The following is a 13,968-nucleotide window of genomic DNA, read 5'->3' on the forward strand; positions in this document are numbered from 1 at the left end:
CTGCACCCTTCTGTTTCTCACCATTGATGCACAAAGGGTTCTCATCTCTCCCCAGAGCAATGAACTTGCCCAAGTGCAACTCAGGGGAGCTGACAGAGCTGTGATGCCTTTCAGATCTTTAGCCACTGCAGCTTCTAATGCTTATGCTTTCTTGTTTGTTTTCTTTCTGTTAGGGTCTAGAACTATTATATGTGAGTGAAGAGGATGGAACATATTTAGAGATCCAAGGCTGGATTTAAGGCAAGGATGGTTCAGGACAAGATGGAGAACTAGTAGAGAGACCACAGGCAGGTGAAGAGCAGGAGAGAGCAGAGTCAAGGGAAACAGGGGACCAGATAGTTCACTTCTACGCATCTGGTGAAGCCTGGAGAACAGAGAATACGAGAGTGGATTTGCTTGTGTGTTTACGTGTGTACTGGGGGGAGTTCTTGATTTGCGGTCTATTTTAGGTTTGACTATTTTGTTCTTTTAATTAAAGTGGATAATCGTGAAAGTTCTGCAAACCTGATTTATGTGGAATGAAATAGTTTGATTCCCAGTTTGGGGATGAAGACATTTTGATCTTATATAAATATTGAATACCTTCTCTAATGACAAGCCCTTTGAGAAATGCATGTGTAGCTATGTCCAGCTATAAACACTCACTACATCTTTGATTAAACTTCTCAATTCTCCATATTCAAAAGAATCGATTTTTCTTATTTTTCTTCTCTGAAAACGACCTAACAGTTGGACATACCTTTCTATAAACACAGCCAGTAAACAGTATTTAAAAGCAGCTTTCAGCCATAAGAGATTTAAAAACAATTCTATAATTAAACCAGTAACAGAAAAGGAAAGCTAGAGTCTAGGATTTGTTTCTTTTCTGCTATTATCAGCATCATAAAAGGACAAAGATCAGGAGATAATCACATTTAAGATGAATTGTTATTAACCTTTGCAGTTCTGCCAAAGCTCAGGGTTTCTCCATTTCTTAAATTTAGTTTTGTTTTTTTAATACAGGAAACAGCCCTTTGAGAGGGAGGCAAGATATGAGTTTCAGAAAGAATGGGAATTACTGAAGTACTGGGAGACTTGAATCAGCATTCACACATTTATTAGTGCCAGGCCAACTTGAGTAATAAAATATAGATGCAATTGCTCACTAGACGTTTCACAGGTGGATAACACAACATTCTGTAGTTTGCTATACATATTAGAAAATAGTCTCTGGTTTTTCTTATTCTTTGGTTGAATGTGGGACAAAAAATAATCATTCTTTCAATTATGCTGATTTGCTTTTTTCCCCTTCTCATGTGATTTCAAACACAATGGTGGAGGGTTGCTTTGTTCGGTTTCCATCAGATTGAACTAAAGAATGGTTTTAAACATTATGTTGAAGTTACAGTTGACTTTTTATTACCCAGAAAGAATTAGGTACTTGCTGAAGCCAACAGGGTGACCTTTTTCCTCTTCTTAGCCACAGGAAAGCTCAATATACTCTACTCATTTCTCAAGTGGACCTTAAAGAATCACTTTCAAAGGACACCATGGCTGAAGACTGAAGAGTAATATTTATCGACATTAAATAGACACTTGGTGAAGTATGCATAAATATTTCTTCATATAAACATAACACAAAATTAAATAGTTCAGAAACACAGATGCCACTGAGTACGCTTCCACTGTTGTCACAGTCACCTGTAAACACCACCTCACACTGAATACAAAAGCAGCTTCTACCCCGGCCTTGGGTTCACAACACAGAGGTCCTGTACAAAGGTGAGATTTCTCCTCCGCCCCCCGCCTCCCTCCCCCCTCCCCACACAGCCCCAGCAAAAGGAAAAGAAGGAACCCCAACGATTACAGCAGAAACAGAGATGACAGCAACAGCAGTACCCCCTCCCCCGCAATAGAACTGTTAGCATTTTGGTCAATTCAGAGGAGAATACAAAATCATTTTTTTGAAATGTAAGGAAATTGATTTGAAGTAATACTTTTCAAAGTGCCGTTCTCTCTTCAGAGGACTTGTGACTTCCTAAACCCCACCTAGTACTGGGTGAAGGTTGCACAGTGAACACCAGCAAGCACTGGCCACAGCTAGGGAACAAAGGTGTTGGCCTTTTTCATTCAGAAGGTGCCAAGTAGCAAGAAATCGAATACCATGTTCTCCTTCATCCCGCCTCACAATGTCTCTTTTGCTTTGCTATATATATTGCTGTGTATGACATTCAAATGTGACACTATTGTTTTGTTTCAAGCAGCTTAGCAGAAATTTTGTTTGGAAACATTCAGATTGGGACGATTAAATTCAAACAGGTGGAGGTGATTCATTCTTTGAGCTCAGAGGGGCCCCGATTTGACTTAGCTCTGTTGAGGATATCAACAAAGGAGCTAGCTCGCTCACAGTTTGGTCAAGCCATGGTGCTCAACCCGACTCCAGAGGATGTCAGCTCTGCAGAGACCTGCTGGGAGGGCCTGGCTGCTCTCTGCTGCATATTCCCCAGGGCGGTTTGTGGAAAACAGCCCTGGTTTCCAAAACACTGCACTGGGTTTATTTCACTTTTATGTTGTGTTAGGATCCTAGAGAACTTCAGTCACCAAAGTACTGAAAGCATATATTGCAGGAATAATTTGCCAGTTCAGTGATTCCCGTTATATTATATACACTACGTGTATGTGTGCAAAACTCACACATATATATATATATTTATATATTTTTATTTGTACGAAACTTGAACTGCACAAAACAGTACTTTGCAAGAATCAAGAATCAAGTCCACAAATAGAGTTTAACAACACACCGAAGAAAAGACGGGAAGCTCTATTGGGACAAGAAGGTTCAGCTTTGCAACGTGTGAAATAATTTCAAAACCACAGATGCACTAGCCTGATGTGTTCCACGTGGGGTCTGGATCTACATTTTTGGGATCCTTGGAAAGAACGTGGCAACGGGGCCAGCTAGTTATGCTCATCTGCGATTCCAGAGGCAACGGGAATTAAAAGAACCAAGCAGATCAGTTTGGGTATATAATTGCTATGAAACAATTTTTTTCCTCTTTAAGAAAAAACACTTAAGGTCTATTTCAGAATAAATTCCTTTATATTCAGTAATATGCTTTTTTTTTTTTTTTGCTGAATTGGTATTTGACTTTTTTAATTAAAATGAGTTTATTCAATGGATCAGTAAACAGGCAGCTTCTTTCATATCTGGGTGATAAAAACATTTTCATCATCACCAGAAATCACCCCCACCCTCACCTTACTCCCTTCTAAGGTTTGTGGGTTGATGTGTGCGTTTGGTCACTTTTGATAAAACCTCCTTCTACAAGGCCTGCTCAGGCACACGCTTGTGAAAGATGACTGACTGTCTTTGCTGGTACTGCTGCTTGCGCCTCTTCCTTTTGTCACACTGGCACAGCAGCAGCATCTTGAATGTGGTTCTGAATGTTTTGTTGCACAGGGCATAGCACACAGGGTTCACGGTGCTGTTGATGTAGCACAGCCAGTAGCCCAGATTCCAATAGGTTTTGGGTATGCAGCTGTCACAAAAGGTGTTCACCAGAACCATAATATTGTAGGGTGTCCAGGTAATGATGAAGGCAAGCAAGATGGCGCTGAGAGTCTGCGCTGCTTTCTTCTCCTTGACGAGGGACATCCGTTTCCGCTTAGTGATCTGACTTCTGGTCTTCAGAGCAAATCTCTTGGCCAGAGTGGCCTCCTTGAAGGACAGAGGTAGAGTGGCCGTGGTCTTACCCACTGAGGAGTTGACCTCAGAGGTCTTGGCTGTGTCTACGGCTGACTCTAACTGGATGGGAAGCTTGGAGAAGCTTTTTTGAAAACTGCCTCCATCGTCCATGCTCTTCTGAGCCTGCAGCTTGCTGGCTTTCCTCTCCAAGTCCACTGTCCCCAGCTCCTCGTCAGTCACCTGCAGGTTGTCTGATGAGGGTAATTTGGTGGAATTGAGGATGGTACTGTGACCTGGAAGCTTGAGCACAATAGAGTAGATGGCTCTTGTCTCTGAGCCAATGTCCTCCTCATCAGAGGAGGCGGAGTTTTCCAGGGAGGCAGCAGCGTCATTGTTATTCCAGCTGTCACTGCTGCTGTGGTCTTGGTCCATCTGCTCAGCACTGGGCTTCCAACTCTTGGTTGTGAACCAGAAGTGGCAGCGGCCATACTTCCTCCTGGATGAGCGCTTCATGCTTTGCTGTTGAAGCTCATAGCTGCTGCAGCTTCGAGAACTGCCTGTGGGGTGGACAAAGTTTTCTGCCTCTGCTTCTGTCCCAGAGGCTTGTAGCCCAGCAAGCTCTTTGGTACGTTTTTCAGTTTCCTTATAGATCCTCCAGTATAAAATAGTCATAATGGTGACAGGCATATAAAAGGCAGCGATGGCCGTGCCAAAGGTGATGGTGGGCTCACTGAGGAACTGAATGAAACACTCCCCTGGGGGCACAGTTCTCTTCCCAACAAAGTACTGCCAGAACAAGATGGCAGGAGCCCAAAGGATGAAGGAGATGACCCAAGCCAGACCTATCATCACACCAGCTCTTTTTGTTGTTCGTTTGGCTCGGTATGTGAGCGGCCTCGTGATGGAAAAGTACCTGTCGAAGCTAATGACTAGAAGATTCATGACTGAAGCATTGCTAGCCACATAGTCAATGGAAAGCCAGAGGTCACAGGCCAAGTTTCCCAGAGCCCATCGATTCATGATGATGTAGGTAGTAAACAGATTCATCGAAATGACCCCAATAATCAGATCTGCACAGGCAAGGCTTAAGAGGAAGTAGTTGTTGACTGTCTTCAGCTGCTTGTTGACCTTAAATGCCACTATCACTAAGATGTTACCGATGATAGTCACCAGGGCCAGCACGCCCGTTAAGAATGCAATAAAGACCACTTGCCAGATGGTATGACCTCCCAGGGGGTCACTGGTGGTGCCATTTGGAGAGGAGAAATTCCCAGCTGCTCGAGAAATGTTGTAGCTGCCAAAATGAGTGACCGTTCCTGGGGGCAGCCCTGCATCTGAGGGGCCGTGTATCCAGGAAGCGCTGATGTTTGGAAACAGAGGCGAGGTTGTATTGTTATTGTGCAAGGTCATTGTGACTCTTTGACATAGTCTGGGGAGAAAAGAGAGAAAAGAGGGAGTTAGGAAAATTTCTGCCTTCACTTGATTTGTTCTTTGCATTGCACACTTTAAAAGACCCAGAGGACCTATTATAGGATGCTGAATCTCAGAGAGGCCACAAACATCAAGTTCGTTCTCTAATTTTAAAGGCGAGGAGTCTAGCGCAGGCAGAAATTGATTTGTTTGAGGCAGCGCAATTAGCTAGTGGCCTCCATTGAACATTGTGCTTTTCCTCCCACATTTCTGAATATATACCACACATACTTCCACATGATGCTGTTATCAAACAAAATCTCCCTTACTTCTTTTATTCCAAAGAGAAGGGGAAAACTATTAGGTGCTTGTATAATACTTACCCAGCAGAGTTTTATCATCACGCTACTTAATGCGCTAATCTTATTGGTATCATTTGCATTTTATCCACCTGGGCATTTACTTATCCCTGGCTTTGGACATAAGAAACTTTAAGGGGCTATCAGCCATTTAAGCCTCACTGGACTGAGCAACATCAACCTGGAGCAAGGGGGAAATGAATGAAAATCACTCCACATTATGTTGCCTCTTTAAAACACAGATAGAAAACGTAATGTATTGGTTCCTTGTAATGGTTGGCAGCAGTACACAAAGCAGCTATGTTATGCTTGAGAATATAGACAGTCTTTACCAGAATGTTCTGAACTGAACAAATCAGTTTTGAATACTTCTAGTATTTAGATATCTTAAGTTCAACGGTCAAAAAGTACCTGAGCACCACACACACACATTTGCATATAAATAGTTGCAAAACTGCAAATAGTTCTTTTTTTGCAAGTAGTTATTTCAAACACTTGCTACCGAAATATATAAATAACTAAGAATCATTACAATGAATGTATCACCAAGAAGACCCCCATGCTGTCATGGGAAGCCTTGGTTGAGAACTGCTCCGTCCTCTTGGAATCTCCAGGATTGTACTTCTAGGACACAACTGGCCTAGGAATTCTCACATCACCAACTGCTGTGGACTTTATTCAGTAATTCATTCCTCAAAGTGTGTCATTCTATGAATTCAACATTTATCTACCGAGAAAACTTCTGTTGTGCTTAGGCTCTTGGTTAAAAAAGTGTTCAACTGTAAACACTTACATACAAATGTGTATACACACGCACACGGCAAGAGTCTTAAATCAAGGCTTTAGACACTGCATGTCAGAGCATCTCAAAGGAGTGCAGTCAGATCACACAGAGCCTTTTGGAAAGGCCTTACAGTGGAGTGGGAAGACTTTGCTCTTCCAGTGGCGTAGGTTCAAATCACTCCCTGGGACTGCGATCTTGGGCATATTTAACTTCTTCGAGTCCCAGTCTCCTCATTGAAAAATGGGAATGAAACGTTGTGTATAACAGAATAAATTGTTGACAAATTCAACCTAGAATTCAACAGTAAGTGGCCAAAGTAACTTTATTTCTCATCAAAATGTTTTAATATATGTAAAGTACTTAGACCAGAGCCTCACACATAGTATGTGCTACATAAGTATAGTGTCTGCTGTTATTATTTTTATTGAACAATGAACTCACTTTGCTTTGGCTCCCATGAGGCTCAGAGCTCAATCTAGCGCAATAATAAATGACAGAAGAGAATATTTGTTGGACACTTCTTATGTGGTACACATTGTGCAAATCAACATATGCATTATCTCATTTAATCCTTACAATAACCACATTTTACAGGAAATAGCCACAGAGAGCTAAGTAATTTGTCCAAGGACTCAAGCTAATGCTTGCGGGTGGAGGGAGGCAGAGATTCACCCCCAGATCATCTGAGCCTACCACCTCCATTTTTAACTGTGATGTTACATTGCCTTTCCACTAGCTCATCCAGGTGTTGTATACAACTAGCCCCTCCTAACTGGTTAAAACTCATTGTACGCTGCTTTAAAGTGGAATTGATGTGCATTTAAAAATTAATGAGATACCATTTGTCACCCAAAAGATGGGCAAAACATAAATGATGATACATGTAGCACTGACAACAGTGTGAGGGAAATAATCAGTTTCATGGTTTTAGTTGCAGTGTAAATTGACCAACAATTTGAAAGGTAATTTGGCAGTATCTGTCAAAATAAAAATGCACAAAACCCAAGATCTCAGAACTGTCTGACAGTGTGCATGTGTAGTATGTATATTTTTTGTGTATGAGAAAAAACACAAAACATACATAAAAACACACATGGTTGGACATACACAAGCACACACGTGAACTTTTACATACACTTACATACATATATACACTTACATATATTCACTTAAGCACTATTTGAAATAGTAAAAAAATTGGACATAGTCTAAATATTCTAACATATATTCTATTACGGAGAAAAAAATAGTTTTAAGAACTCCTGTACAATCCATCACTGTCTGCCCATAGATGAAATCTCCTACATTGCACTAATTTCCAATTACAGGTAAATGATGTTTTTTTCCTTCTTTACTTATTTTTACTTCTCTGGGTTTTATTAGTTGATGTCAACTCATCCTTATCTCCCGCTCCCTCTCACTGAGGGGATGTCCATATTTGGGAAGTGTTACATGCTGTTTGTTTGGGGTATGCAATAGCATTTATGGTTTCTTCCAAGATACATATAAAGAAGATCTGTCTGCCCTCTGCTCCTCCACCTCGTTCCCAGTTTCCAATAGTTCTAAGGGTGTTTGCCCATCTTCCCCATTGCACCTGCAACTATGTAGAAGGATGAGGACAGACTTGCCTTTGGTCAGACACCTCAGCTCAGTGTCCTGTCTCTGAGGTTAACAACCACTGTTCTCCTGGGGAGTCTAGGACGCCTCTCCAATGTCCTCCACTGCATAGGCTCAGATGAGGATTACCTTTCTCTTCTTTACATTGTCACCCTAATTCATGAATTTCTCTTTTCCCTGCACCAGATCCTGGCTAATTTTTTATATACTTTCTGAATAGCCTTTATCTTCCCAACATCCTCCACTCCAAAGCTTCCCAGACACAGGAGCTGAGTTTCCTTGTCCACTGTTTGGTTTGTATTGCATCCCATTTTACCTTCCTCCTACTCCCCCGCCCCACCCCAGCCCCTGGGGGCGTTCTGAATCTCACATAATATTCTACAGCACCTTTAAAAAGTTTTGAAACACTTTCTAAGTCTCTGCTCTCATATCCGATGGAATTGTTCCTGTTCGGTAGACTTATTTTCATCACTGATGTTGTGCTGATTTTATTATAAATAAATATAATGGCCAATAATCCCAGTGCTTTATATTTGTGCTGATGAAACATCTGTCTTCTTTCATCTTTTTTTCTTCTTGTCAACACTATGCAGTGATGTCTGTTATTTGTCTTTCCTTCATCCATTCTTTTGGAAATGGCCTGTCATCCACAGTATGTACTTCTGGATGGGTATCAATGACATGGTCCTGATTCCTCTATCTTAGCAATGGGTCTGAAGAACACGCAGACAGGAGCAGTAAGAGTAAATTTTGGGAATTGATATGGATGCTGGAAAGAGAGGGGGGTAATTCTTTGTTCTTTGGGATTCCTAGGTACTGGTGACCCTATTTATATCTACATGGAAAATCTGAGAAGCAAGCAAACATAGAGGAAAAACATGGGAAGGAGAGAGATGGGAGTGAATGTGGGGAATAGAGATGGCATGATCATGATGTCTTCTCAAGCCTGGATCTAGCCCCTCCTGAAGTCAACTCTGCCTCCTTGACCTTGCCAGTTATGTGAGCCAACCATTTCCTTTGTTGCCTGGGCTACCTACTGTCACCTGCAACCAAAGGGTCCGGGTTAACATAACTGTCATCATTAACATCAACACTTCTCATTGAACCACTACTAGCTTTAAGTCATTATGACTGGTGCCACTGAATTCAGTAAGACAGGATTCTGCCCTCCATGAATTTACTCCTTAAAATATATAGGTAATTTTTTAAATTTACAAAAGTGTGTAAATATCCAATATGGAAACACATGTGAAAGTGCTTAGAGAAACCTAAACGGCCAATAGAAATGTGAGGCATTGTTTTTATGACCAAGTCCAGGGAGACAAACTCATTTTATTCCCTTTAAGCTGTCCTGGCAGTACCTATTCTGAAAAAACCATTGGGGCTCTCAATTTTTAAACCTCCTGAACTGAAAATGTGATAATTATTTTTTTATAGAAGTATAAATTAATTCTACCTTATTATTATTAACATTTTAATGATGAAAGACCGGGGAAAAATGTAAAAATATTCTTTCAATTCGCAACTACGCTTTCTTCTAAGACTAATTATCTAGTGCCTCCTCAATATTCGGAATCCAGTATGCACCATTTTTCAAGGCTTGTTTGGGGTCTCTCTTTGACTGCCTTCTCTGCCAAGAGTGTCTCTCTTTTCTGTTGTAATTCATTACAGTGTTCAACAGCTAAAATGACTTCCCAAAGCGATCTTGGTCAGGTGAAAGGAATGCCACAGCCGGCCACTAGGTGGCAAAGCAGACTCGAGAACAAACTGCCGGCGCGCGCCAAAGCGCAGCCTGCTTCCCCAGGCTGGTGACGGGGAGCTTGTGCTGAGCTCAGTCATGCAGTCCGTGGAGGATATCAAAGAGGGTCAACAAACGCTCTGCAGTCAAATGTGTCTTTAAAGGGAATCCAACCTTTTCTGACGTGCAGAGTCAGAATCAAACTTTATGAACTTAGCTCTAGTTATTCATTTCGAGCGGCCAGGAGGAAAGATGTGCCCTAATATGGTGCAATTGCTCATGCTGTGAACAAAACAGCCCAGAAGGCCAAAACTGGAATAAAATTCCATTTTAAAAGGAGAAAGCTTGTTTTTAAAAAGTTGATGTATCATGCTGCCCCCCTTGGTTGCTGCCTTTCATAGGTTTTATTCAATTTGACAACAAAAAGGAAGGCTGCTTGGGAGCGTACTTGTAACAGCGCCGATTATGAAGAGCAGTTGCTCCTGAAATAACACAGTTATACCTCAAAAACAAAAGTCTAAATTGGAATGATGATCTGCCTTAGCACTTTCAAGCCTAAAACCTTTTGTTCTTAGAATTTCCAAAGAAAGGGCAAGAAGTGAAGAACAGACGTGAAGCAATTCTTTTTAAACATGTGTGAGACCGCTCTGCCTAGACAGGCCAGCTCTCCATCCCTGGGGTCATTCTGTGGGACAAGGAGGGACACAGAGCCGCTGGAGTCTTTCCTACTGCACACAAACCTTTATGATTTAAGGTTGATTTATTATTTTTCCAATATTCTGAAAATTTATTGTTATTTTTGAAGACTTTGCTTGTGTAGTGGAGGGTAAGGAACGATGCATTTGAAATGCTATTTGAGCTAACATAATTGTAGAAATAATTCTGATGAAAAATCTTCAGTGAAAGTCATTTGGACTAAATATTTCTAACGTCAGTTTATGGACTGAAAGGACATGGTGAAGAAAGTTCTTTGGGCTTGATATTTATGTTTTATGATTAAGTTAGACTAGTTATGATTTTTTTCAAGGTCCATATTTATCAGAGTATTTATTTTTGTATCTGGATATATGCCATACTTCTGATTTCCTTTTAAACTTCAGCCTCTTTGCACCTCCCAATTCAAACACATACAGAAGACCTTATGTCCACGAAGAAAGTAGAAGTAATGTAGGAGGCGTGCAGAAAGCAGCGTGACAAGCCCTGCCATGGCACATTAGGGTCAGGAAACATACCCATTCTGCCACGTGGGCCGACTGCCTGAGCGCTCTGATCTGAATTCCCCATCTATAAAATGGAGGTGATCAAACTTGAGGACTAGATAGTGAGTGTAGAAAGTACTCAGTGTAGCCTGACTGGTCCACAGCAGTTTCTCAAAAATGCTAAGACCAATTTAACAATTTTCTATGAGTGACTTTATAGACTAGCCTTTCTCAAGGCTAACAAGAGCTAACATTTGTTGAGTGTAAAGCATTGGTTCCCAACCCAGGGTGACTCTGCCCCTGGGGGACATTTGGCAATGTCTAGGGACATTTTTCTTGTCACAACTTGGGGAGGATGTGCTATAGGCATCTAGTGGGTAGAGGCCAGGGACACTGAAAATGTCCTGCGATGCACAGGACAGCCCCCTAAAACAAAGAATTATCTGGCCCAAGAGGTCAACAGTGCTCCGGTTGAGAAGCTCTAGAGGAAAGAGAAGATAATGGAGATCGAGAAAAATGAAGCATCCAATTTTCCAGGAAAATCTGGAAGATGTCCTGGCATTTATTAACCTGGCAAACTCTAAGTCTCTTCAAGAATCAGCTCTCACTTGATATCTCTGAAAATCACAGTCTCCACCCTCCCTGCAAGGATGAATCTTGTGTTCAGTTATTCTGCTCTTCCATGGTTATTTCAGAGAGTCCATACACGTGAGCACTTGGCTTACTGCAGCCCTAGACCAGGGACAGAGTTTTTGCTCTCCAGAAACCTCGAGTTGGAGACACCATCAACTAAATAAAATCACTGTCATAGAAGGAGTAGTGAGAATATTCAGCTTTGCTTGAGTCAGCGAGGAAGTAGCAAAGCAGGGGATATTTTGTGAGTGTTGAGGAATAAATCTCCAGGCTGCCAAGCAGTAAAGAGAGAGCACAGCATTCCAAATAGAGGGAACGGCCTATGCAAAGTCCACTCCTCAAGGCTGCCGGCACACCCTAACATACTCCTCTTAGAGCACACAGCACTTCAATTTGTCTCTCAGGACACCAATGGCCACTTGAGGAAGGTTCCATCTTCTCCTGCTCAACTTTTTACTCTGTGATCTAGCACAATTTCTCTCCCATGGGAGATCCAGAACTACTGCCTTCACTCTGGTGTTGTCTAGATTAACATAGTTACACTTTGGACAGGAGCACAGAAAACAGAAGGGCTCCAGGAGATAAAACTGGAGAAAAGGTGAAGGAGGCAGGAAGGCAGAAAAGGAGGCTGCGTTTGATGAGCAGGGACTTGAAGGGAATAAGTGCTCAGGCTGGGGGCTCCAGAGGCAGCCGTAGGGAAGGCTGAGAAACTACTCTGGGGTTCTCAAAACGTCCTCAGATATAGTGGCATTCAGCTGGGACTGACCTGAGAAAAGAAAGAATCCAGAATCCATGTGGCTGGGAAAGAGGAGCATTCCCTTGATAACCAGCTGTTGCCCAGAGACTGCTTCAGCCTCTTCCACGTCAGAGAAGAGAGATGAGTTCTCAGATAACCACATTGTCTCTTCAAATGTCCGTCTGGTAAAGGGCATGATACAAATACAGAGTTTTCTGGGGAAACAAGCATCACATACTACAAGGATTATGTTGTAATCACTCTTTGCCACCTTGAATATACTCTTGACCTACCATTAACACTTGTTACATACTCTGAAGGCACTAGGCCTCCTGGGGTGACAGACAGCCTGGGTTTGAGTCCCAGCTCGCCGTTTTAAGAGCTGTGGGACCTCAGGTTCTTTATTAAAGCTCTGAGATCCTCAGCATCCACACCAGAAAATTAAGAGTAGTGACATACCACATGGCTGTTAAGCAAATTCATCTGACACAACTGCCCTCGCTCAGTAGGGCTCTGCAAAAGGGAGTCCCCTCTCTCCTGCTTCACGATCACACCCAAGCTGAGGTCCCTGAGGCAGGCCAGCACGGCGGCCGGCCGTGGCGAGGTATCTGCACTGGCAGCCACCTGTGCCCTTCCCTGGTTAAATATGTGAAATCTCACTTCTTGTGTATATGTGTATTTTCATTTTCCTATTAGGTTGTAAATCTCTTGGAGACATTATCAAAGGCTTTTTTCTTCTTTTTTTTTTTGAGTTTCCAAGTCTGTCTTAGAGTCCCTAACTGTGGTTAAAATAAAGTGGCTTGTCAGTAGATACCATATTTAGTGGATTAATATTTGATGCAATATGGTTTTATTAATAATATTCTAATTTTCTTGTATAAGCAAATCAGGTAAGGAAAAGGCATAGTAATTGTGATTCCTTTCAACAACTCGAAAGCAGAAAACCATTCCAATCAAAATGAACTCTACTGAAGAAGTGGAAGAAACAGGCTGGGGAGAAGGAGAGAGGACACCAAGTGGAAAAACCCCAGACTAGCAAGACGGCTTCAGCCAAGAATCTTATACATGGCTAAGGGATTAAAAAGTGCTGCGGGAAGGATAGGAAACTATGGAAATGAAAACAGGACACCACAATTTTATTTTTATTTCCATTGTCCTTTCAGGGACATGCTTTCTAAGTTCTTTTTTTATGACTTTAAAGACAAACATCGTGATGACCTCAGGGCGCTGCAGGCTTTGACCTCACTCTTTCCTCTCTGCTCCTGCTACCGATAAAGTGATACGCATGTACTAACTCATTTCAGCCTCACAATAATCATATGAGGTGGGACTATGAGGTTTTCACTTCAAATGTGAAGAAACGGGTGCACTGAGTGGTGAAAACACTTGCCCCAAGTCACACAGCTAATTGTAAGATGCAGGTGTGGCTGGCTGCCCCCAGTCTGTTCCTAACCTCTACCCTAGCGGCAGATCTGCCGCGACCAAGCAAAATTTGCAAACCTGACACTTTCATACGTAAGGTATAAAGCAGAAGTGCAGTCCTCCTGTCCTGCCTCTCTCATTCCCATGCCCTAGAGCTAACAGTTTACTTAGAAAGTAAATATTTGTGAGATGAATGGATATGTCCTTCCAAAATGTGTGCTTTTGCAAAATTATGTGTGTTTTTAAGCACTTACTATGTGCCAGGCAGTGTTCTCTGTGTTTACACACAGATGACTTATATTAATATTAAATGGCTTGTAGTAATATTATTAATTTATAATATTAATGTAATATTAATAATTAATATTAAATGACTTATATTAAGTCATTTAATCCTCACAAC

At 41.8% G+C, this 13,968-nt stretch overlaps 1 protein-coding gene across 17 annotated transcripts in view; it reads right to left on the reverse strand.

The window, feature by feature from the left end:
• Window positions 1-1,079: 1,079 nt before the first annotated feature.
• The window catches only part of CHRM3 (cholinergic receptor muscarinic 3), a 453,733-nt gene continuing 440,844 nt past the window's right edge, over window positions 1,080-13,968 (reverse strand). For 6 of the 17 annotated variants that reach the window (XM_070263560.1, XM_070263720.1, XM_070263771.1 and 3 more), the window contains one exon: window positions 3,104-5,096. In XM_070263560.1, coding sequence (XP_070119661.1) covers window positions 3,305-5,077 — 1,773 coding nt within the window. In that variant the 5' untranslated portion in view covers window positions 5,078-5,096 and the 3' untranslated portion in view covers window positions 3,104-3,304. Of the gene's footprint in view, window positions 5,097-12,173; window positions 12,359-13,968 lie in introns of those variants that run through there. The other 11 variants (XM_070263628.1, XM_070263311.1, XM_070263878.1 and 8 more) reach the window with 5 other exon arrangements.

This window comes from Equus caballus, chromosome 1 (genome assembly GCF_041296265.1).
Source record: "Equus caballus isolate H_3958 breed thoroughbred chromosome 1, TB-T2T, whole genome shotgun sequence".
Classification (NCBI taxonomy): Eukaryota; Metazoa; Chordata; class Mammalia; order Perissodactyla; family Equidae; genus Equus; species Equus caballus.